Source organism: Sceloporus occidentalis, unplaced genomic scaffold (assembly GCF_023333645.1).
Source record: "Sceloporus occidentalis isolate IW3139 unplaced genomic scaffold, rSceOcc1.0.p SCAF_20, whole genome shotgun sequence".
Taxonomy (NCBI): domain Eukaryota; kingdom Metazoa; phylum Chordata; class Lepidosauria; order Squamata; family Phrynosomatidae; genus Sceloporus; species Sceloporus occidentalis.
The window spans coordinates 3,555,001-3,576,999 of record NW_028317000.1 but is presented as its reverse complement, the minus strand read 5'-3'; the positions used below and the strand labels follow the sequence as shown (position 1 = coordinate 3,576,999).

General features: G+C 49.3%; 1 protein-coding gene across 1 annotated transcript in view; it reads right to left on the bottom strand.

Moving 5' to 3' along the window:
* Positions 1 to 434: 434 nt before the first annotated feature.
* Positions 435 to 21,999, bottom strand: part of LOC149301768 (zinc finger protein 687-like) — a 23,282-nt gene continuing 1,717 nt past the window's right edge. The window contains exons 2-9 of the mRNA XM_089483408.1: positions 11,183 to 13,506; positions 10,146 to 10,324; positions 9,023 to 9,199; positions 8,146 to 8,308; positions 7,238 to 7,585; positions 6,516 to 6,622; positions 4,614 to 4,761; positions 435 to 3,311 (exon numbers count right to left, since the gene is read on the bottom strand). Of these exons, the coding sequence (XP_089339534.1) occupies positions 2,835 to 3,311; positions 4,614 to 4,761; positions 6,516 to 6,622; positions 7,238 to 7,585; positions 8,146 to 8,308; positions 9,023 to 9,199; positions 10,146 to 10,324; positions 11,183 to 13,486 (3,903 nt within the window). The 5' untranslated portion in view covers positions 13,487 to 13,506 and the 3' untranslated portion in view covers positions 435 to 2,834. The remainder of the gene's footprint in view (positions 3,312 to 4,613; positions 4,762 to 6,515; positions 6,623 to 7,237; positions 7,586 to 8,145; positions 8,309 to 9,022; positions 9,200 to 10,145; positions 10,325 to 11,182; positions 13,507 to 21,999) is intronic.

The window sequence follows — 21,999 nt, the reverse complement described above, 5'->3', positions numbered from 1 at the left end:
AAAAGGGACCGGCAAAGGGACACCCGGGGAATGTGAACGCAGCAAAGAGACAAGTTCTAGGTGTGCAAAGGTCTCCATTTGAAAGGCTAGAAATGTGCAGACTGGACGAACATTGCATTAAGTCTTAATAGGGGCAAGCAAATTTCATTAGCTTTCTTCCTCCTGCCAAGCCCTAGCTTAACTTTATCCACCTGTTCCACTTTTCTAATCCATGCTCCAGATCTTGGACTACAACGCCTAGCATTCCCTACCTAAGGGCTGCTGGGAGTTGTAGTCCAACCTCATCTGGCCAGCTGCACAAGCCTTGCCCTTCTTGTCCCATCCGTTTCCCAAACATTTTCCAAGTCAAGGAGGGGTGAGAAAAGGGTCTTTATGCCAAAGGACCAAAAGATAGAATGACACCGTGTTTGTCTTCTAAAAGAAGAAGTTAAAACAACAAGCCGAACTTGGGATTTCTTTCTTTTTTAAAGAGTATATTACAAGATTATTTCTTTTCAAAGGAAAAAAAACTGCTTGGTTAATAAAGCATTAGTGATGAGTCCAAAAAAATAGAGAAAAAGAAAATTCAAGTTACTAAAATAAGGATGTGCGCACAAATATGAGAGAGAGAAAGCGACGTCGCATCCCTTTCCCATCCTGATCCAAACCAAACACCACAAAAGCGTACAAACCGGAGTGATTCGTAACCCTTCTTCCCCGTTCGCACATGATTTCAAAAGCAGAGAAGGAGAGCCTTTTCCCAAACCTTTTATCCAAATCTGAAGCTTCGGGATCCTATATTGGTTAGGAGAAAAATAAAATAAAATAGAAATAGAAGGAAGGGGAGGAGAAACGGGTTGCAATGCCTTTGGATCTTGGTCTCGTAATCTAGGAATGCTTATCAGTCCGAAATTGTTTGGAATCGGAGAGCGAGACACAATCCTGGAAGTGATAGTGGGGAAGCGGATGGGAAAACAAGGAATAAGAATTGAAAGCATGATAGGTTAACGAGGGTTAGTGCGATAGGCAAACACACATATCTACACAAGCACACACAGCCCTCTGGAAGTGGGGTTTGTCAACGCATGATTTGGCCAAGAGTGTGCGGATGGGGCATAAGGCGGAAAAAGACAGCGCATGAATCAGGCACAAGGTTTCCTTCTGATAGCTTTGCTAAAGAGGAGCACCCCCAAATTCTCTCTGGATCATGACCCCCTTTGAGAAAAATGCCCTCCAAAGTGGAGGGCAAAGTTTTGACACCCAGGAACGCTCCCTGTTTCGTAAGACCTTCTACGCTTGGAAGAAAAATGTGCACTGCAGACATTAAACAAGTGTTGAAAAGAACTGCAACTCCCATCATGCCGCAAGACAGCACGGTGGGGGATTTTGGGAGCTTTACTTCCAAAAAGAGGAGAAAAATAACTTTCCCAAATGATGAGAGATGGACAAATCTTTCTAACAAGAAAGGCTGGTGCATGTGTGTGAGGATGTTCTATTTATCCAGGGGTGGTCAGACTCCAAATCCCATCAGCCTCTGTGGTTCTGGGGCAGTGGTGAGGAGGGATAATGGGAACTGGAGTCCAGCAACCTCTGGAGGAGGAGCGCAAGGACTCCCCAGAGCTTGGTTTGGGACTTTCGCTGCAGACTGCTATGTGCCCCAGGATCTGGGCGCTTAAACCAAATTGCAAGCGGAGAGAAAATATATAAGCATCCAAACATAACCTTATCTTTTTCTTTCTTGTTTTTTGGACTGCAATATCCAGAATCCTACTGAGGGGATTCTGAGTAGTGCACTCTAATAAAATTTCCCAAGTTCTGCTCCAGCCAGCCTTCTGAATACTATACAGCCTAGCCATCAATCTATAGTTAAGAGGGTGAGGATGGATTGGCATTAACAAGGGCAACTTTGAATGCATTCAAAAAGATAGCAGAAGTTGGGGTACAGCAAGGAAAGGGTCCTTAGGGCGACCGGCAAAACCAAAGTGTGTGTATGTGTGTCTACCTTTGGGATGGCTTGGAAAGGTCCAGAGTGTCAAGAGGGAAAAGACCAATGACTCCAAGCCAGGAAAGAAAACAACCCATGGTTCGGATTAAATGGAGGAAACAGAAAAACAAGACTTTAAAAGGCGAGAGGAGAGAACAGACCAGAGACCAGAGCAACTTTTTTGAAGCAAGGGAATCAATCATCTGTGAGAAAGCTAGGTAAGAAAAATATATAGACAGAGAGCGCGTGTCAGTACTGAACCACAACCATCTGAAGGGGAAGACTGGCTGGGACTCACTCAAACCTAGTGCCTGGTTAGGGAGGGAGGGAAGGAAGGAAGGGATGGGGAAGGATGACTGAGGCACTCCTGCCTCTTACAGTGATTAACAAAGCCACCTGGGCTCCTTCCCTATGAGGAGCAATGGCCGGGCGAGAGATCCATGTCCCGATTGGCATGTGGCCAGGAGCCCCTTTGGATTCACCCTCCAAGGCTCAGGGTCTGACTCCTCGCCTCATCCAGTCCGTGCGCTGTATTTCCATTGGCCCCCTGAAATTGTTTAAGCCCTTTGGAAAGCTTCACCGAGCCAAATGCAGTAAGAAATCGATCCCAAACCTGGCTTCGGTTCGGAGGAAGCCAGGAAGTGGAAGGGGATTGAAGGTTATAAATAAGGCCCTCACATCCAGCTGTCCAACCCCTGAAAACTCCTCTCCACAATCACAGCTTAATTTTAACTCAGTTGGTTTTAGGAAGAGGGGGATTACCCTTCCGGCACAGTCTGGGCGCTGGATCTACCTATGAGTGACCATTGCCAATCCGGGGCCATCAGTCCAGTCAAGTTCGTCTGCACCCTTTTCCCAGCTGACCGCACGGTTAGTTTTCTGCCCCAACGTTCTGCCGGGCTTTGATGAAGGCCATCCCATGGGTGCGGAAGTGAGTCTTGAGGTTGAGCTCGGTGTCGAAGGCTTTTCCGCAGACAGTGCAGGAGAGCCTGCCTTCGCCCGGCATCGGGGAGCCCTCCTCTCGGTGGTCCCGGGGGCTGGAGTCCTGCCGCTCACCTCTTGCCCCCCGTTTCTTCTTGTGGGTGATGAAGCGATGGCGGTTCAGGGAGACCTGGGAGGTGAAGCAGAGCCCACATTCTCGGCACTGGTGGGCGCTTTCGCCCGTCCGGTGCTGGGGAATGTGTTCCTGGAAGTCGGCCGCCGAGGAGGCCACGTATCCACACTTGCGGCAGTGGTAGGGGAGTTTCCGGTCGCCCTTGGGGGTCTTGGAAGGCGGGGTGGTGCTGTCCGGCTCCTCGCTGCAGGAATCCCCTTCGTCCGAGGAGAGCTTGCGTTTCCTGCCTGAGGCCTGCAAAGCATGAGGAAGGAGGGAACGATGTTTAAAGCTCTCGGGACGCCAGCTTTTCTACAACACTTCTGGTAAAAACGTGTTATAAATTAGACTGCAAGTCCCATGGCCGACACTGGCTGGGGATTGTGCAAGTTGTCATCCCCCAAAAGGAGGGGGGGGAATCTGTCTCCTTTCCTTCCTTTCTGATCAATGCCCCAAAACATCACAAATGCTTCAGATCAACAAATACTCAGAAGGTACCAGATCCTCTCAGAATCTAAGCAAGGTCAGCTTTGTTTAGCACTTGGATGGGGGACCACCAAGGAATACCACGTGTAGTAGGTTCTATTTCAGAGGAACTGGCAAAATCACCTTTGAGTTTCCCTCACCTAAGAAAATCCTATGAATAGTTTATTGTGGGTTCTAGAGGAATTTATTCCTTACATTTTGTTAGCATCTGTGGCTGGCATATGTCAGCCACAGTCAAACTCCAGCCACAGATGCAGGCGAAACGTCAGGAATAAATTCTTCCAGAACCAGGCACACAACCCAAAAAACCCACAAAAAACTATGGATGCCGGTCGTGAAAGCCTTCGACTTCACAAATCCTATGAGATTCATGGGGCTGCCATAAATCAGAGTTGACTTGAAGGCATGTAACAAAAAAACAGTGAGAGCCAGCATAGTGTTGTGTTTTGAGTCTTGGACTAAGACACTGGGAGACCAGAGTTTGAATTCCTACTCAGCAAAAGAGACCTTGGGCAAGTCACGCTCTCTCGGCCTCTGAGGAAGGCAAGGACAAACCTCCTCTGGACAAATACTGCCAAGAAAACTCCATGATGGATTCGCCTTAGGGTCATAGTAAGTTAGAAATGACTTGAAGGTGCATAACAAGAACAGTAGCTTAAAGGTACGAGATCCTGTATGAAGAAGCTAAGCAGGGTCAGTCCTAGTTAATGCTTAGATAGGGGACCACCAAGAAAGGTCAGGTGATACAGGCTAAGCTTCAGAGGCATAAGACAGTCCACCTCTGGGAACTCCTTGCCTAAGAAAACCTCATAAAATTCATGGGGTTGTTCAAGTCCATGGGTGACTTGAAGGCATACATGCTCACCAACTAGCTGACTTCTGAGTAGTGGGGGGAAAGGTTTTTTCCCATAATGTGTCCTAGGAGAAGTGTTTGAAAGGAAAATGGACTGGAGCACCCCAAGAGAGGCCTCAGGGCGTCTGGGTGGGCTTCCCCACTGAAGAGGCACCTTCCCACAGAGACCCAGGTCTCCTGGCACCAGAGGAAGGGTCTCCGCGACACGGCCCTTGTACCTGAGAGTTCCTGGCGCCTGTGCGGGTGAGGAGTATCTCTTGGCTCCGAGCCTCATCGGTCACTTTGATGCCGTGACGCACCTGGATGTGTTTTTCCAGAATGAGTCGGCTGCTGAAGGTGCGCTTGCCTTCCGTACAGTACCTGCAGGTGAGAGCCAGGAAGAGAAGCCGTGAAAAGCAGAGCCAGGAAAGTCACTTCGAAAAAGACGGAGCAGAGGAGGGGCGTTTGGAAAAGGCGACCCTTTGCACTCACTTGTGCATTCGAGTCGTTTCTGACTTCGGCAAACCTATCAAGGGTTTTCTTGGCAAGGTTTGTTCAGGTGTGTGTGTGTGTGTTGCTTTGCATCCCTTTGAGGCTGAGAGAGTGCAATTTGCCAAAGGTTACCCACTGGGTTTCCATGACCAACTGGGGATTGTGAATCCTGGTCTCCAGAGTCGTAGTCCAATGCTCAAACCATGATGCCATGCTCTCTTGCAGTCACACTCCACACTTTTAATGAATGTGTTCCTAGGCATTCCTTCGGCAACAGCACATTCGGAACCAAAGGCAAAAACAACACAGAGAAAATAGGGACAGATTCCTACACGTTTCAATGAACTTTTATCCCAAACTACCAATGCACGCATGTGAAATGAAACAACCAGGGCAGGGAAGTCTTGGATAAGTAGACAAAAACAATTTGAACCTTCTAGAGAATGCCTGAAAGCTTTTTCCAAAATGCATCCAGAGATGATTTGTTTTTCTCTTCACCTCTTTTAATTTCCATTTTGGTGGCCAAATTGAAAGATCCGACTTTTTTTAAACATGTCGCAGAACGTCATTGAGTATTACGTAAGTGTAAAAGTGTCTGCCGTCGGACAAACCTGGAAATCACAGTTAGACATATTTCTCGATCATGAAGTGCCACGAAGGAAAAGATTCAACATGGCCTAGTGGGCGAGGAAAACCTAAGGAAGGGGCAGGACTTGCTGGCTGAGTTCAGAAAGAGAGGAAGAGGGATGGAGAGGTGCTGCAGAGGCCAGGGACAAAGATCGGTTCCTTTTCATCTTAATAATAATAATAATAATTATTATTATTATTATTTCTACCCTGCCTCTCCAACAAGATCGAGGTGGCTTACATTAACAAAACCCATACAATACAATAAAATACCACTATCTCCTCCCTCCTTGAACCAAAGCAATATAATAATTACAACATAACAATAACTGTAATAAAATATTGAACAGGATTGCAGGGTTTTCAGTTGTGTCCACAGGAGGGAACAAAGCCAACGTTATGTAGTGGTTTGAACATTGGGCTTACGGCTCTGGAGACCAGTTCGAATCCTCACTAGGGCAAACCCCCCTACTGAACAAAACCTGAACAAGAAAACCCCTGTAATGGGTTCGCAATGGGGCCCTTTCACCATAAGTTAGAATCGACTTGAAGGCTCAACAACGACAAAAGTGTAAATGCTTTGCAGCGTAATTTCTGCCCTGTGTTTGCTTCCATTTTGTAATTTTTTATTTATTTAGGGTTTCAGAAATACTGAGCAGCACAGGCAGAAGAGTCCTGAAGTCCATGCCCTGCACTGGCAGCTCATGGGATGCATGGGACATTTGAGACAGTGCAGATGTGTCAGATCCAAGGTATAATTTGCACTGCTGTTAAAAATACATATTAAGAGATTTAAAGGCCACAGCTGTGTTTGCAATATTGAATTACAGCTGGCCCAGTGGAACCTGGAAACCAGGATGGTGGACTCCACGCAGAAAAGCAAATGCACCCCAAAAACGGCCGGTTCTGAAGCCAAATGGCAGGAGGTATGTGGAGCCATTTCTGGATTTGAGCTATGAGATATTTGTCAGCACAACAGCCCAGATAACCCTTGGCAATTGGGGAAGGCTCCATACCTGCAGGGGTAGACGCGCTTGATGCCCTCGTGGTTCACGCGGACGTGCCTCCGGAGGCTGGGAGCCGAGCAGAAGGAGCGTTCGCAAAGGTGGCAGGGGAACTTCTTCACGCACTGCGGAGGGAGAGAAGTGTCCCAGAGGGAGCAAACTGCATCTCAATCTCATGTCATAACTCACCCCCTCATAGCCTGACAAATCCGTTGCAGGGGTCAGTCCTTCGAAGGCCTCGGGCATCATGTTGTCCTCAGCCCCCCAGCCAAATTGCCCCAAAATGCCTACTACAGGAACATGGGGGGGGGGGAACCTTTGGTCACAATTTTGGCACCCCGGGTCAATTTAAGCCCAGGAGATACCTTTTTTTTTGAAACAGGACTTCCACTCACTTACTGCTGTTTTTAAAAAAAGCCTCTCTTGGTCCTGGGAAATGCTAAAAACATGGTGAAAATGGCCCAGATGTTCGCTAGAGGGCATTTAAGAGTAAAAATTTTCCCCAGCGGGTGGGTATGGGTCTTAGAGGCAGGGGTGAGAAACTGTGCAGGGGACAGGGAGAATGATTTTTCCCCCTGTGCCTAACTGTTGGGCATTACTGCCATGCTGCAGTGTACCTGAAGTGACACGGCCACCATTTTGGCAGATTTGTTAAGATTTCTTTCTCTGGATGGTCGGGGGCTTCATTCAGGGGCTTCCCTTGCCACACTCCCCCCATGCCTGCCAAGCCCCTCACTCACCTTCCCATGGACTTTCTTCATGTGGACGACGTACTCGTCCCGCTCAGGGAACCAAGAGTGGCAGATGCCGCAGGTCCAGCCATTGCTCCGCGAGCGCCCTGCTGCCCCGGCCCTCCGCTGCTGGAAGCGGGCCCGCTTGCCCTTGCGCACCTCGGGGGAGCTGGGAGGGTCCTCGTCTTCGGAGGAGGAAGAGGGCGAGGAGTCTGAGGTTTTGGTGGTGGGGGGAGGCGGGGGCGGCGGAGGGGGCTCTTCAGCTGGCTCTTGCTTCGGGGTGAGAGTTGGGGTGGTGGGGGTGGCAGGCATCTTCTTGACTGGGTCTTCTTTGGGTTTCTGGGGCTGGTGGGTGTTCTTTGGGTGTCAAGAAAGGGGAGGAAGAAGGGGTGCCTTGGTCAGTTCATGATGCCTTCCTTCCCTACCCACTCACTTCACTCCTCCCTAAAGGCTTTAATCAGGAAGGAATGGGGTTTGTGCACATGAAATAAAGCAGCAGCTAGAGCCTGGATTGAGGGTGGGGTGAAAAATGGTGAGGAGGCAATCACACATTGCTATTTGGAAAGATCTGAAAAGGCACCCACTGGTCCTCACAAACACAAAGAAAGCTCCACCAGTTGTTATCTGGGGATCCCACCACAACACAATATGGTTCTATGAGATGTTGCTTTTGCCTCAGATGAGCTCTCACACTGAACTCAACAGGGCTTTGAATACAGGTATCCAACGTGCTCAAGATGGCCCTTCTTAAGTAAGGAAGTAGTGTGAACTTTCTAAAGATGGGGTAATGGCTGGTGCTATCTATTTTCAAGGAGAGGAAAAGGGAAAGAGAAAAGAGCATGGAACCAGAAGGGGCAAAGGCTACCCGCTTTTTTCTCACCTCTGGGAACTGGCTGTATCAGCCAAAGATGTCTCACCTTGAGATGCTCCAGCATCGTCCGCTTCTGGGCGAAGAGGAGGGGGCAGTCTGGGCACTTGAAGACGCTCACTCTCTGGTTGAGCAGGTGCTGGTCGAAGTGGGAGGAGAGCAGGGGCTTGTGGGTGAAGACCGTATCACACATTGCACATTTGTAGATCATCCTGGAGAAAGCAAACACCCAGATTAAAAAGTAAAGTTGTGGCAGTGGTTGTATGCCTTCAAGTCGTTCCTGACTAGTGCTGACTTTAAGCTGACCGTATCATAGGGTTTTCTTGCGAGATTTGTTCAGTGGGGGTTTGCCACCACTCTTGCCCTTGTGTTCTGCCCCCAAACTTCCTCCCACCAACAGCTTGCAAGCCCCACGGACAACGTTGTTGACTGCTGCTGCTGATTCTTAGTGGTGTGAAGGAGAGACTATAAAGACATGGTGCTCTAGGCTCCAAGGGGAAGGAAAGGGAGAGTGCGCTCCATTCATGAGCGCATCCTCCAGTCTTCCCCATCATGCTGAGCCCGGCTGGTACTTTCCCTTGTGAAATGCCTCATGGCTGCTCTCCAACCACTGGTGTTTAGAGATAAGACTGCTTCTGACCAGGGAAGTTCCACTAAGCCACATAACCAACAGCCATCAAAGGCCCGATTTCTTCTACAAGACTGTGCTTGCTCTCTCCAAAGCCATCCTGGCTAGCACCTGCCACCCCGTAAGATCCGACACCAGCTAATGAAGATGCTCCCCAAATTCTCTTCCAAAGAGTGATGCCAATGAATTCTAACACATTGGGGGGGAAATAATGGCACTTCCTTCATGTCACCCAGGAATTCATAGGAGACAGTGGAAAACACACACAAACACAGACCCAGAGCTGTGGCTTCCTTACTTGGACTGCTGGTTGCTGAAGCCGGGGTGCTGGGTGTAAATGTGGGCATGGGCACTGGGTGCCGACTTGAACGCCATGGGGCAGATGGGGCACTTGTGGAAAACCTCGCAGTGGGAAGTCTGGATGTGGGACTTGATGGAGTTGACCCCTCCAAACACAACCGAGCAGCTCGGACACCTGAAGAACCAGAGGGAGGGAAGAGGTTAGGCTCCCATATACAGTAGCTACTGGGCTCCACAGATAACCCCCCTCCCTCCCCAAAACAATATCTGGACAACGTTGCACTTGCTTCACATTAACCAGTTTGGAAATTATTTCTTTTCTGGGGTGGACCCAGCTCTCAGAATTCCCTGTCCAGTGCAGCCATTTCTGTGTCCCAAGCCAAATACAAACACACACGCCCACAGCTTCCTCAAAAGATGTGAATCATATCTAGCTACATGGACTGCAACTCCCAACAGCCTGGAGATGGAAAGGGAGAGAGGAGCTGCCTGCCCTTGGTTCCAAATGGACTGGATCTTCAGACTCCCCCCTTTTTCCCAAACCCATAAGAGAACAAAAAGGAAGGACATGGGCAAAAAGGTTTCTTCCAGCCAGATTACAAAGGTTTTTGGATTGCAGTGCCCAGCATTCCTAGCCATCCATTCCACCAGCATTCGCTCTGGCAGCTGTGGCCCTTTGGGGTTTCCTGCAGAGTCCTTTCCCTAGGCCAACCTGCAGACCCCAGGTCTTCCTTCATTGGGATTAATGGGGCGCAACCCTACTCAGCAGTCAACATCTGACTGATACTGGTATGTGTTCAGGGTGGCAGATTGTTGAAACACTGGCTGGCAGTGGATCTCTAGAATTTTAGGTAGGACTCTCTCAACCCCTGGGGGTCTCCCACCCAAGAGCTAACTAAGCCTGACTGTTTAAGTTTCCAGAATGTGATGAGATCAGTGTGCTCAGGGTGGCACAGAGGCACAAATGCAAAACATCTGCCACAGACTCTCCTTGTGGGGTGTGCTGAGGAGTCTGGGTTCAAATTCCTATGCCATCTAAATTACTACACCAACCCAACCCACGCCCCATGCAGGCGCTGAACGAAAAAACAAAACAAAACATGGTGATTTGTTCCTCTCACCTGTAGCCTATCCTTCGGGAGAAGTGGAGGCAAGCTTCCTTTAGGTGAGTCTCAAAGTTGGCCAGGAGGAAGTTGCCCCCGCACTCTGGACACACGTGAGGCGGGCGGTTCTTGTGCATGCGCTGGTGAGCGCTGAAGCTGCAGCGGTTGGGCATGATCATGGGGCAGGAGCTGCATACCTTTTCCAGGAAAGGAAAGCAAAGGGAAGGGGCAGAGGCTGTTAATTCGTTCCCGGTCATGGATTGAGAGGGGTGAGAAGAGAGGGGGGTGTACAAGGCACAACCAGAGCATTAATTCAGTACCCTCACAGAACCCCAGAAAATTCAAGTCCCTTGGTTTGCTAAAAAGAGGGCCTACAATTGTGTTGGAAGACTACTGACTACCATCATCCAAGGCAACCTATTGCACTCCCAAACAGATCTCACAAGCAGGTTCTTCCGAATGGTTAGGCAGAATCTCTCTTCATTTGATTCCGTGGGTTCATGTTCTAGTCTCCATCTTCTAAATGTCATCTATTCAAGATGTTTTAAGATGGTTGCATTGCACCACCTCTGGACCAATAACAAAGTCACCCAATAGTAGCAGTCTCTAAGTCCACTTTAACCAAGAATGTCATGGGAGACTTTGGCAAAATCCTCTTTGAAATACAGTACATTTACAGCATTTTCCCTGACCTACGAAACACATCACTCGTTTAAAAAAAGGAAGAATTTCATGGTGTTAAGGTTTTGTTCCACTTCTACAACTCCCAGCAGCCCTGACAGCCAACGTAGCCAAGAGTGAGGAATGCTGGGAGCAGACATACAACATGCAGAGGGTCAAAGGAGTAGCTGCTGTTTCAGATTATCTTCTTAACATTGGAAATATGATTTTGTCACGCCCTCACTATCCATCCAGAAATACTCAAAATATGGCTATTTATGGAGATCAACACTGACTGTAGCCCTTTCTGACCAAGCTCTGAGATGGCTCCCTGCCCCACCAGATCCAGCCCATCTTTTCAGACCCAGAACCTGCCATATTGTGCACATTCATACCGTGGAGGTGGAACCGGTGATCAGCTGGAAGTGGGCGGCCAGGCCCGCCTTATCCTTACACTGTTCCTTGCACTCCAGACATTGGCACGAGTTGGTGGTCGTCGACTCAGTGCCACCGTTCAAAGGTAAGACGGGCAAGTCCTGAGAGGATCCCCCGTTGGTGGTGGCGGCTGTGGTGGCAGCAGCGGCAGCAGCAGCCATGGCCTCCTGCATCATGGCGGCTGAAGCTGCCGTGGCCACTTTGCTGGGGTTGAGGGAGGCCAAGGAGACCAGTGGGGTGATGTCAGGCTGCCCAATCATCTGGTCCAGGGCGATGGGGCGCATGACCAGGTGGGAGCACTGCATGACCAGCCCTTTGTCCTTGTGCTCGCGGGCATGGAGGAGGAGGCTGCACTTGTTGAAGAAGACCAGACGCTTGGTGCAATGGTTGCAGGTCACCTCGATCCTCATGCTGCGACGGTCGTAGTGCCGGGCCAGGCTCTTCTCCAAGGCGAAGGCGTCCCCGCACTCCAGGCAGCGGTAGCCCAGGGGTGGCAGGGAGAGGCTGGAGTCTGCTGGCGGGGCCAGGTTGGGCTTGTAGGTGGGCAGGAGGTTCTTGCTGTTCAGGATCTTGTTAAAGGCCTCCACCAGGCTGGATTGGCTGCGGGAGATGACCGTCCCAGCGATGGCAGGCAAGGACTTCTGGGGTTGCATCACCACAACCGTGGTGCCATTGACCTTCTGGTTGGCAGGCGTGGTGACCACCGTCTGCTGCCCCGTTGCCATTCGGGCCTCGGACACTTTGGGGAGGGCCTGGGGGACCAAGCTAATGATATTCTTGGCTACGGCCTTGCTTGGCAGCACCACTGCTTTCTGCTGAGCCACACTGGCGGCCATCAGCATGGCGCTGCTGGCGTTCTGGATGGTGGAGACGGGCAGCACCGTCCCTTTGATCTTGGTCCCATCGCCTAACTGCACACTGACGACTTTGGGCCCCTCAATGACCTTCAAGGGACTGGCAGCCACCGTTTTCGGGCTGGGGGACTCCATGGCAGCCTCTTCCTTCTCCATTACAGGAGGGAGTGCAGATTCCTCACTGATGGTGGTGGGCACCTCCAGAGAATCAGTCTCTGAAGGCGGCTTGGCAGCTCCGGGGTCTGAATCGGAAGAGACCCTCGTTACTGTCCTGGTGATGCTGCCGGTTGAGGTCTTGATGGTCTTGATCCGCACCTTGAGGGGCCGTGAAGAACCAGATGAGGGGGACCCAGTGCTCTCATCTTCATTTTCCTCCACCTCCTCCTCTACTTCCTCTTCCTCCTCACCGGACGCAGCTGGTGGGCAGCCCTGCAGAAGGTTGTCCGCAGGCTCTTCTTTCAAGGCCCCACCATTATTGGAAGGAGGTTTTGGTGAGGCCGAGGCCCCAGGGTTGGCTTCTGTCAGTGGAGGGCTTTTGAGGAGCTTATTTTGAGGGCTTGAGGGAGAGCGCTTGATTTCAGGGTCGCTGCTGGTGGACCCGCCAAGGTTGGCTTCTGGAGCAGGCCATGGCGCCATGTGAGAATTGTCTGCAGAATAGCAAATGGAGCCCGATTTGGGACGGTCTAATGGACTGGCTCCCCGGCAGGGTGTCTCACAATCAGACTCCTGCTTGATGGCTGGAGGGGGCAGTGGGGGTGGAGGAGAGCCGAGAGGAAGACCCGGTCCACCGGTTGGGCAGGCGTCAAATGGCGGAGGGAAGGCCAAAGCAAGTGGCCCAGCACATTCCCGGACAGGTTCATGGCACTCTAATGGTGGGGCGGCAGAAAGCACGGGGGGTGGGGAGAGGGAAGGCACCGAGAGGGTCTTGTCTTTGGGCTTGGACTCGCGTGGCTGGTCGATGAGGTTGGCCTCCCCATTATCGTCCTCCTGAGGGTCAGGGCTAAAGTGTGAGAAGAGATCGATACTTTTGGTCCCCTTCTCTTTTGGTGCCCAGCACTCCCCATTGGCAGGGGGCACTGCTTCCACTGGGTGGACAGGGGAAGCGTGGGGTGCCTCGGGGGCAGCAAACCCATTCTGCAGCAGGCGGGGGCCAACAGCATGGGAGTCCTTGACCCGCCCGTCCACAGGGTCCAGCTGCTCAGGGCAGACTGTGTTCTTCACAATGACGCTGACTGTGGTGATGTCGGCATGTGGAAGGGCATGCTCCGGGACCACCGCCTCGACTGGGATGGGCTTGATGTGGGCTTCTGACTCCTCGTGGCCGGAGTGGATGGCCTCATTGGTGTCGATGTCTGGAATGTCAAAAGCGGCCAAGAGGTCATCAAAATCCGGGGTCTTCATGTCACCCATGGTGGAGAGTCCAGAAAGATCTAGAGAGCAATGTGGGAGAGAAAAGAAATATTGTGATATATCCACAGAAGGTGGCTTGCTTCAAGTCAGATCTTTGGTCTCACGGTTCATTCTCATCTGCTCTGACTGGCTGCAGGGGCCTTCCAGGACTTTACAGCTATTCTAAAGAGGAAACTACAAAGAACTGAACCTCAAAGTTTCTGCAAGCTTTGCCTCAGAGTTAGGAGTCCTTTCACAAAAAATGGGTGCAATTTGTAAGGGATAAACTGAAAGTGCATGGACCAAGTCCCACAGCATTTGATATTCCTTCCCACCAGCCAAAGTCTAACATGGGACTTGCATTCACACACAGAATCACAGAATACATGGGTTGGAAGGGATTCCAATGGCCATCTAAGTCCCCTCACACACAAACAGAGACAAATAATAGGAGAAAAGGTTTCAGGGTTCAGCATTCATCGAGAGGATATATTTCCTGCCACTCTGAATGGACTTGCCAGGATGCATCTTGGTAACATTCATGCAAAGGAGGATATGATTGGAGCAAGACAGAACTTAGGTCCCCGCTTTGGTTTCAAATCCAAACCCATGCCAATGAGAAATCCCACAAAAGCAAAGTGCTTTTTGCTCAGCCGAAGACTCACACGCATGTATCCCCTCAAGAAAGAAAATTCAAAACAATAAAGCTTATTATGGAGACCTCTTCTAAATTTGGAAAACTATAGCAACTGGGCTTCTAAGGCAATTGAAGTCAGGGAAGGCTATAATACTCTGTTATTTCTTTGGCTCAGCAAGTCCTATAGAGATGTGGCTGCTGTTCTTCCAGGCTAACTCTTCTCCATGTTTTGTTTGTTTGATGTATTTAAAGAGTGCTGTTTTGAAATAAGGAAAAAGGAGGGTGAGTTTAGAGAGATAGCTTTATTTCTCTCCAAACAAGAGGCATCTTCCTGCAAAAGAGTTTTTTTCCTCTTAAAGCTAAAAAAGAAAGAAAGACCAAAGGGAAGGGGGAGGAAGAGAAAGGAGGGAAGCCAAAAAAAAAAAAAAAAACCAACTCAAGGCAAATTCCTCAAATACATTCCTTTCCCCTCCCCATTCTCCCAAAATGAAGCTACAGGACACACTGCTTCTTGTTGGAAGGGAAGCTGACAGAAATGACAATGGTGTGTGATGCAAAAAGGATTAGGTTCAGCCACGAAGGGAGGGATGAACCTCTCTTCACAAAAGCTAAGAGCATTTGGGGGGTTGCATTTGCAATGCACACCTAGCTCCATTGAAAGCCTGGTTTTGTTCCTACAAAATGGCCTCCAAGTCCTGCATTCCCTCCAGTCCCAACTAATCCTCTTCCTTCCTACTTTCCCAGCTACTCTGGTTTCTCTCTCCTCTTCCTCCCACTTTTTCAAAGTGTACAAAGTACATTAATGCACTCTATTAATGCAGTAAGGGAAAAGGGCAGAATCTGGCTCTTCCCAGGAGGCTCAGGCAAAAGCAAAGTGCTGCAGCCTCTGCTGGCTTGCCTCTTCTTCCTCATTCATAACGTTTGCCACCTTGACCATTTCTGGTGTTACTTGGCCACAATGTTTGGGTTTTATCTGTGAAATGTTGGAAGGTATGGTTTGAGTGGTTTGAGTGTTGGACTATGACTCTGGAGACCAGGTTTGGATTCCCAGCTTGGCCATGAAACCCACCTTGAGCAAGTCGCACGCTCTCAGCCTCAGAGGGAAGGCAATGGGGAACCCCTTCTGAAGAAACTTGCCAAGAAAACCCCATGATAGGTTTGCCTTAGGGTCACTGTAAGTCGGAAATGACCAGAAGGTGGCATGTAACAACAACAAAGGCCTACACAGAGCGGCCACCCACCATTTAGATGAGCGCAATGGAGCCTCCATGTTCCGGGGCAGTGCACCTGAGGAATACCTGATGTGAAATGCAAACAGGGAAGGGTCTGCAGAACCCCCAGCCTGGCCGTGGGTTTCCACAGGGCCCCAGACTGGGGGAAAAGGAAGGATACTGGAGGGATGTGGGGGGACTAGATGGGACCTCATTCTGACCCACCTGACCCACCTGAGGTTTGGTTGTTAAGAAATGGTCATGCTTCATAAGCCATTTCACACACAAGATTAAGCGTGTAAAGGTTTTCTGGTGCAGTGGCATAAAATCTAAAAAGGCCTAAGAGAGGGAAAGAGCGGGGCAGAGCTTTTTGGGGTGGAACCAAAGTTTCCCAGATCTCAAAGCAGCTGGGAAGAAATTTCCTGCAAAAAGGAGGCAATGGAGGGGAGGATGGATGGCTTTTATGGCAGGGGCAGGGACCTGCCAAAAATAGACAAGGCATATATATGTGTCTGTGTGTGTATGTGTATATATAAAATGCAAGACTGACCTGATGCCGGAAGTTTTGTCGGAGGCCCAGGGAGCAAAGGCCAGGCTGGTTGGGGAAGAAGAGAAAGGAGAGGGCAAGAGAGCCAGTAGGAGGGCAACAAGGAGGCCTTTGGAGGCCTTTGGTCAAGCTTCTCAGGAGGCCTCATTCGTCAGTTTCCCAGCCTGAGCATGAAGGAAGGGGGGTCAGGGCTCAAAGGAAGAGACAGCTGCTGCGATGGGAGGGGAAGAAGAAGGGAAAGGAGGATGGAAGGAGACGGAGAAAAACAAGGCACCCAGCAGCTGCCCTGGTTCCTTCAGCCTGGGCTCCCATAGGGCAGGGCAAGAGGAAGGGATGCCAGGCCTGCCTTTGGGGTGCAGCCCTCCTCCGCCCCCCCCCCAATACTCCCAGACACGATGCACAACCCTTGGCAAGCCTCTGGCTTCCCTCCAGGGAGAGAAATCCTCTCTTGCCAGCCACCCAGAGGCAGGTTGGCACTGCCGAAAGGTCTGGTTGTTGTTGTTGTGTACCCTTCTTACTTATGGCAACCCTGAAGCGAACCTATCCTAAGGTTTCCTTGGCAAGACTTGTTCAGAGCAGGACTTGCCCAAGGTTACCCAGTGGGTTTATATGGCTGAGGCAAGATTCAGGCCCTGGTCTCCAAAGCCCTAGTCTAACACTTAGACCACTACACCGCACTGGCTTCTCACCTTGTAGGTCAGGCGGGGATTCAAACCAGAGGAGTCCCAACATTCAAAGCTCTACACACGATGGTGATGAAGCAGAAAAAGGAGCAAGCTTGCTTTCTGCTGCTCCAGAGACCTGAGTTGCTGGATTCATATTAAAAGGAAGGAGATGTCAGATAAACATCAGGAAGAACTTCTCAGGGAGCGGAAAGGAGTACTTGAGAAGATGGCGGAAGGCTTCATTTCTGATCAAGAAGTGGACAGCCACCTCTCAGGGACACAGCAGCCATGGGCAGAACTAAATGACCCCTGGGACCCCCTTGAACCCCACCGCTCTATGAATCACAGGGACCCCAACTCCTTGCAATACGTGAGGGAAGGGAGAAAAAGTAAATGCATCTGGAGAGACCCAAATGGCCTTTTTGTGGGATTTCAGGGGTTGCCCACTTATGCCAAAGGGGGGGGGGGGGAGAGAAGGCTTAAGGGGCACTGCCATTCCAAAGGGTCCCTCCACCTGGCAGGAAATGGACACCTAAAATCAAACAAAGGGATGGGAAAGAGAAGGAGGCTGGCCCTTAGCTGAACTCACCCTGGGCAAAGATTTAAAGTTTAAATGCAGACATTGTGGGGCTGAATGCATGACAAACAAGCAGGAAGCCTTTGTATTGTGCTGAGAGCAAGGATTGCCCTCCTGTCAGGGAAGAAAGGGAAGGAAAGGAAGGAAGGAGGAAAAGCAAGAGGGCCCCTAGGCCTGCCTTTGGAGCTCTTTAATTCTCTGCTAGGAGGAGAGGTGGCCAAGATGTCTGTCAGACCAGCTGTGGTTATAGGCAACAGCCGCACGGCACAGAAGGCCATGGAGGCCCTGTTGCCATTTCGACAGGTGCGCAACACTTGTTCAAAAGCCCCGCAGCGGAGGGGCAGAGAGAGGGAAAAACGGCCACCCCACCAAATCAACGCGATCCCAATCCCCACTCGGCCAAGGCAACACCAACAAAACCTTCCCTTCCCTGGGTGAAAATGAAGGTTATAAATTCCTGGGGGTCAGAGGCTTGTTGCTTTCTTTGCCCCAGGGAATTTGGGAGGTGCGTGAGTGGGTGGGGGGCATTTAACCCCAAGGACAGCAAAGGAGAACGTATCTTTAGCATAGAAACCACAGAGTTGGAAGGGATCCTAAGGGTCCATCCGATCCAACCCACTTCTGCCATACGGAAAGACATGCTCCAAGCGCTCCTTGGGACAGAGGGACCCCCAGCCCTTGTTTAAAGACCTCCAAAGATGGAGACTCCACTTATCATCATTATATATGTGTGTGTGTGTGTGTGTGTGTGTATGTGATCTCCATATATATATATATATGATAGCCACACACACAGATGATATACATGTATGTGTGTGTATGTATGTATATATACCACTGTATTCATGCGTGTGTATATGTATATGTGTGCACACGCATGTGCATATAGGCTCCACTTATCACACACACACACACACACACACATATATATATATACAGTGGTCCCTCCATATTCACTGGGGTCAGGGGTGAAGGACCTCTCTATGAGTGTGGAAAACCCCCAAATAGAACAACGAGGAGGAGGACGTAGGCCAAGCCATGCGCCTTCCCTCCCTCCTTGTTCTGCTGAAGCAGCCAAGGAACCAGGCCATTTTTGCAGCGTTGTGGCGCATGGGTGCGACAGGAAGAAGCCCTAAAAACCCGTTAATGTCCACGGCAGGGCAATGCGCTAGCATTTCAGGGGGACACCAGCTCAAAGGGACCCCACAAACAAAGGCACTGAGGCCTCTTGGGGAATCCGCATCGCCACGCAGCGTCTGCGACAGGCAGCCCTTTGGCATCTTAAAAAGCCCAGTGCCATAACAGTACTATGATTCCCCTTTGACTGACACAGCCCTGTTCTGTGGGATGCAGGGATTTGTAGTTTGCAGAGGCATACTTAAGGCATTTTTCATAAAATAATAATAATACTGAATCTATAGTAAAGACAAGAGGATCTGGTCGCTTCCATGAGAAGCCTTGAGGCGATCCCAGACCCATCTGCCACCTCAACAGGTTCGGTATTCTGGATTAAAACACCCAACTGCCGCTCCTCCCTGCTCCAGGCCTGCTCCCAGTTTGGCCAGTGATTAAATCCCAGTCTGTTTAACCGCATTAAGCTCCCACCATCTGCCAACTTTAACAAAAACACCCCAGAAAGCACGCCTTGGGAAGGCCAGGAGGCAGCCTTGGGTCTAATTCATTGGAGACTAGCCCCATATTTAATAAAGCAATATTAAAAAAGGAAAGGTCGGGGCTATTTAAAACACACACACACACAAAAAGAGAGAGAAACCGGTTTCAGCATCAGCAGCTCAAGCGATTGAGAAAGAAGACGGAGTGCTTGTAAAACCTACAAATGTCTCTGGAATCAAAGCCAGTAAACCCATTTTTTGGCACAACATCTTCTGGATCGTGCCAATTCAAAGCACAAATGGTGGGGAGGGCTACTTTGGAGAGAGCGAGAGAGAAAGCCCCTAGAAATAATAATAATAATAATAATAGTAATAATAATGGTGATGACAATGATGTGTGTTCAATGGGAGTACTAAGGTGAACCTTATGGGGTTTTCTGGGCAAGATTTCTTCTGAAGAGGCTTGCCATTGCCTTCTCCTGAGGCCGAGAGAATGGGTTTCATAGCTGAATGTGAATTCGAACCCTGAGGTCCAAAACACACTGCAGAAATAATCCAGTTTGGGACCACTTTGGCTCAGTGCTAGGGAATCCTGGGAAGTGAAGTCTGTTGTGGCCCCAGAGCTCTCTCTGACAGTGGAGGCTCAATGACTCACCAAACTACAATTCCCAGGAGTCCCTAGCACTGAGCTGGAACTGTTCAAGTGGTCTGAAATGTGTTTTGGACCAGGGTTGTGGTCCAGTAATCAAACCACTACACCACACTGGCTCTCTAACAATAACCACAACAACAACACACAAACGCTACTCCCTGCTCCAGGACTAGTCCCAGTCCAGCCAGTGACTAAATCCCAGTGTGCTGCTGTTATCATCAATAGCCTTTTCCCCAGTCCTATTCTCTGGAGCAGCAGAAAACAAGCTTGCTCCCCCCTCAACATGACACCCTTCAAATACTTAAACAGGGCTGTCATGTCCCCTCTTACCCTTCTCTTCTCATCTTCATATGTCTCTCCTCATAGGGCTTTATGGTTTCCAGAACCTTCACCATTTTGGGGACATGCACCAACCTCCTTCTTCAATTTGTGGTGCCCAGAACAAGTGTGGCATGACACCAGTGTGACCAGTGCGCTCCACTCCACTGCTTTGGTCAGGCCTGAGGCCTGACCAAAGCAGTGGAGTGGAGCGCACTGGTCACACTGATGTCATGCCACACTTGTGCCACACTTGTGCGACATACCACACTTTCGTCCTCAATGCAACACCATCGCTTGCCTTCTGCAAACAACGTAGTGGGAACACTTACGGCCACATAGCCACAACTTTTGTGTGTCCTTTGGGACATGAAACATAAATGATTTTCAGTTTGGACTTGGGCCCTATCTCCAAGATATCCCATTATTACAAAATCCAAAACACTTCTTGTTCCACGAACAACCAAAACCCTAGTGAGCTCAGATTTTAAGGGACCAGGAATCCACCCAAGGCTCTCCATAAAGGTTTGATCCCTTGACTCACCCAAATCCACCCACAAATGGGAGCCTTTTTCCTGGGGATGGGGATCCATTGGAGTCCCATTCAACAGCTTTGTAAATGTAAATCACTCTCTCTCAAGGGACAACCCCATGGAAAACTGGAAAATTCATCTTTGGTTTTGTCATGATGATAACAAAAGGAAGCTGGTGCTGAAGGGAAGGATGGCACCAAATCTTTGAAGGCGACTTCCAATATTAATTCTTACTTATCCACCTTTTATTTATAGGGATGAGTCTATTAAGCCCTGACAATATGGAACCGACAGAGGCAAAATAACTTAAATCCTCTTTTAGTAATGCTAACTATAATCTGAATAAACTGCTTTGAATATTGTGATATTAATTTGTAGCCCAAAAAAAGCCCCCACAAAACAAAAACCTCACAAAGTGTTTTAAAGGTTAAGTTTGCAACTATAGTCTGAATACACTGTACTTTTAATACACCAAAGATTTTAATTTTATGCTAAACAAAGTAATGTATGTAATAAATTTCATGTTCCTAAAGTAGCAAAACAACTTTCAATCTGTAAAAGGGCATTAATCTAGATACCTCCAGGTCCTCCAGTGCAACTCTATGGCCAACATCTGCCAGAGGTTGACCACAGAGTCATGCTGGAGGACCCACAAATGCCTAGAGAAGTCTTTTGTTGGTTCTCCAGCACAACTCTATGGTCAACTTCGGTGGACCCAGAGATTCCTAGAGAGGACATATTAACCAAACCCACAAATAATCAAATCCACCAAAAGCCACAAACATGGATGGACAACTCTATGTTCTTTCAAGCGCAGGAGATGAAGATGTGAGGAAAGAAAAACACACAACTGTGTTTCCGACAGAGGAGTTGCACCCAATAATCAAGCATACAAAGCTGCGCATCCCAATATTTGTTGCCCAGACCTATCAGCCTCTACCTCCCAAAAAGGTATTCCCCCCCCAACCTTTTTGGTAACAAACCCTCCAATGTTTCACAGAAGAAAACTAGGACATGTGCCCCCAAACAACCTCACAGCATGCGCAAGACAGCAAAGGTTATCCATGGGGAAGAACACACAATGCACTGATCATTTTATATATAGATAGGTAGATGGATGGATGATTCCAGACAGATCAATAGATAGCTGACTATAGACAGATAAGATGATCGCAGATAGATGGAAATGATTTTAGGTAATTGGTTTTGCAGACTGACGGAAGACTCTGAACATAGATGACAGAGATTATTGTGTACAGTATAACTTTTAATCTGAGAGGACACCTCTAGCAATATCTAGCTCCTCCAGCATAACTCTATAGTCAACATCTGCCAGAATTTGACCATAGACTCAGGCTGGAGGACCTACAAATGCCTAGAGAGGTGTCTTCTCTAGGAATCTCTAGGTCTTCCAGTGCAACTCTATGGTCAATTTCCGGCAGAATTGTGCTGGAGGGCTTAGAGATTAATAGAGAAAACATATTTAATGCAAATAATTAAATCCGCCGAAGCCCTAAATGTGAATGGACGATGTTCCAAATCTAGGTTTTCGGACTTCAAGGCCCAGAAGCCTCAGCCGTTTTGGCCAATGGCCTGGGATTCTGGGAGCTGTAGTCCAAAACACCTGGAAGGCTCTAAATTTGGGGATCGCTGAGAAAGAAGATTGTGGATAAGCGGTTTTTATCAGGTGGATAAACAGGTGGTTATATATGGACCGAGAGATGGCCTTAGGACCGGCGGTTTTGTATACAGATTGTATATAACAGGTAAGTGAGTTCACA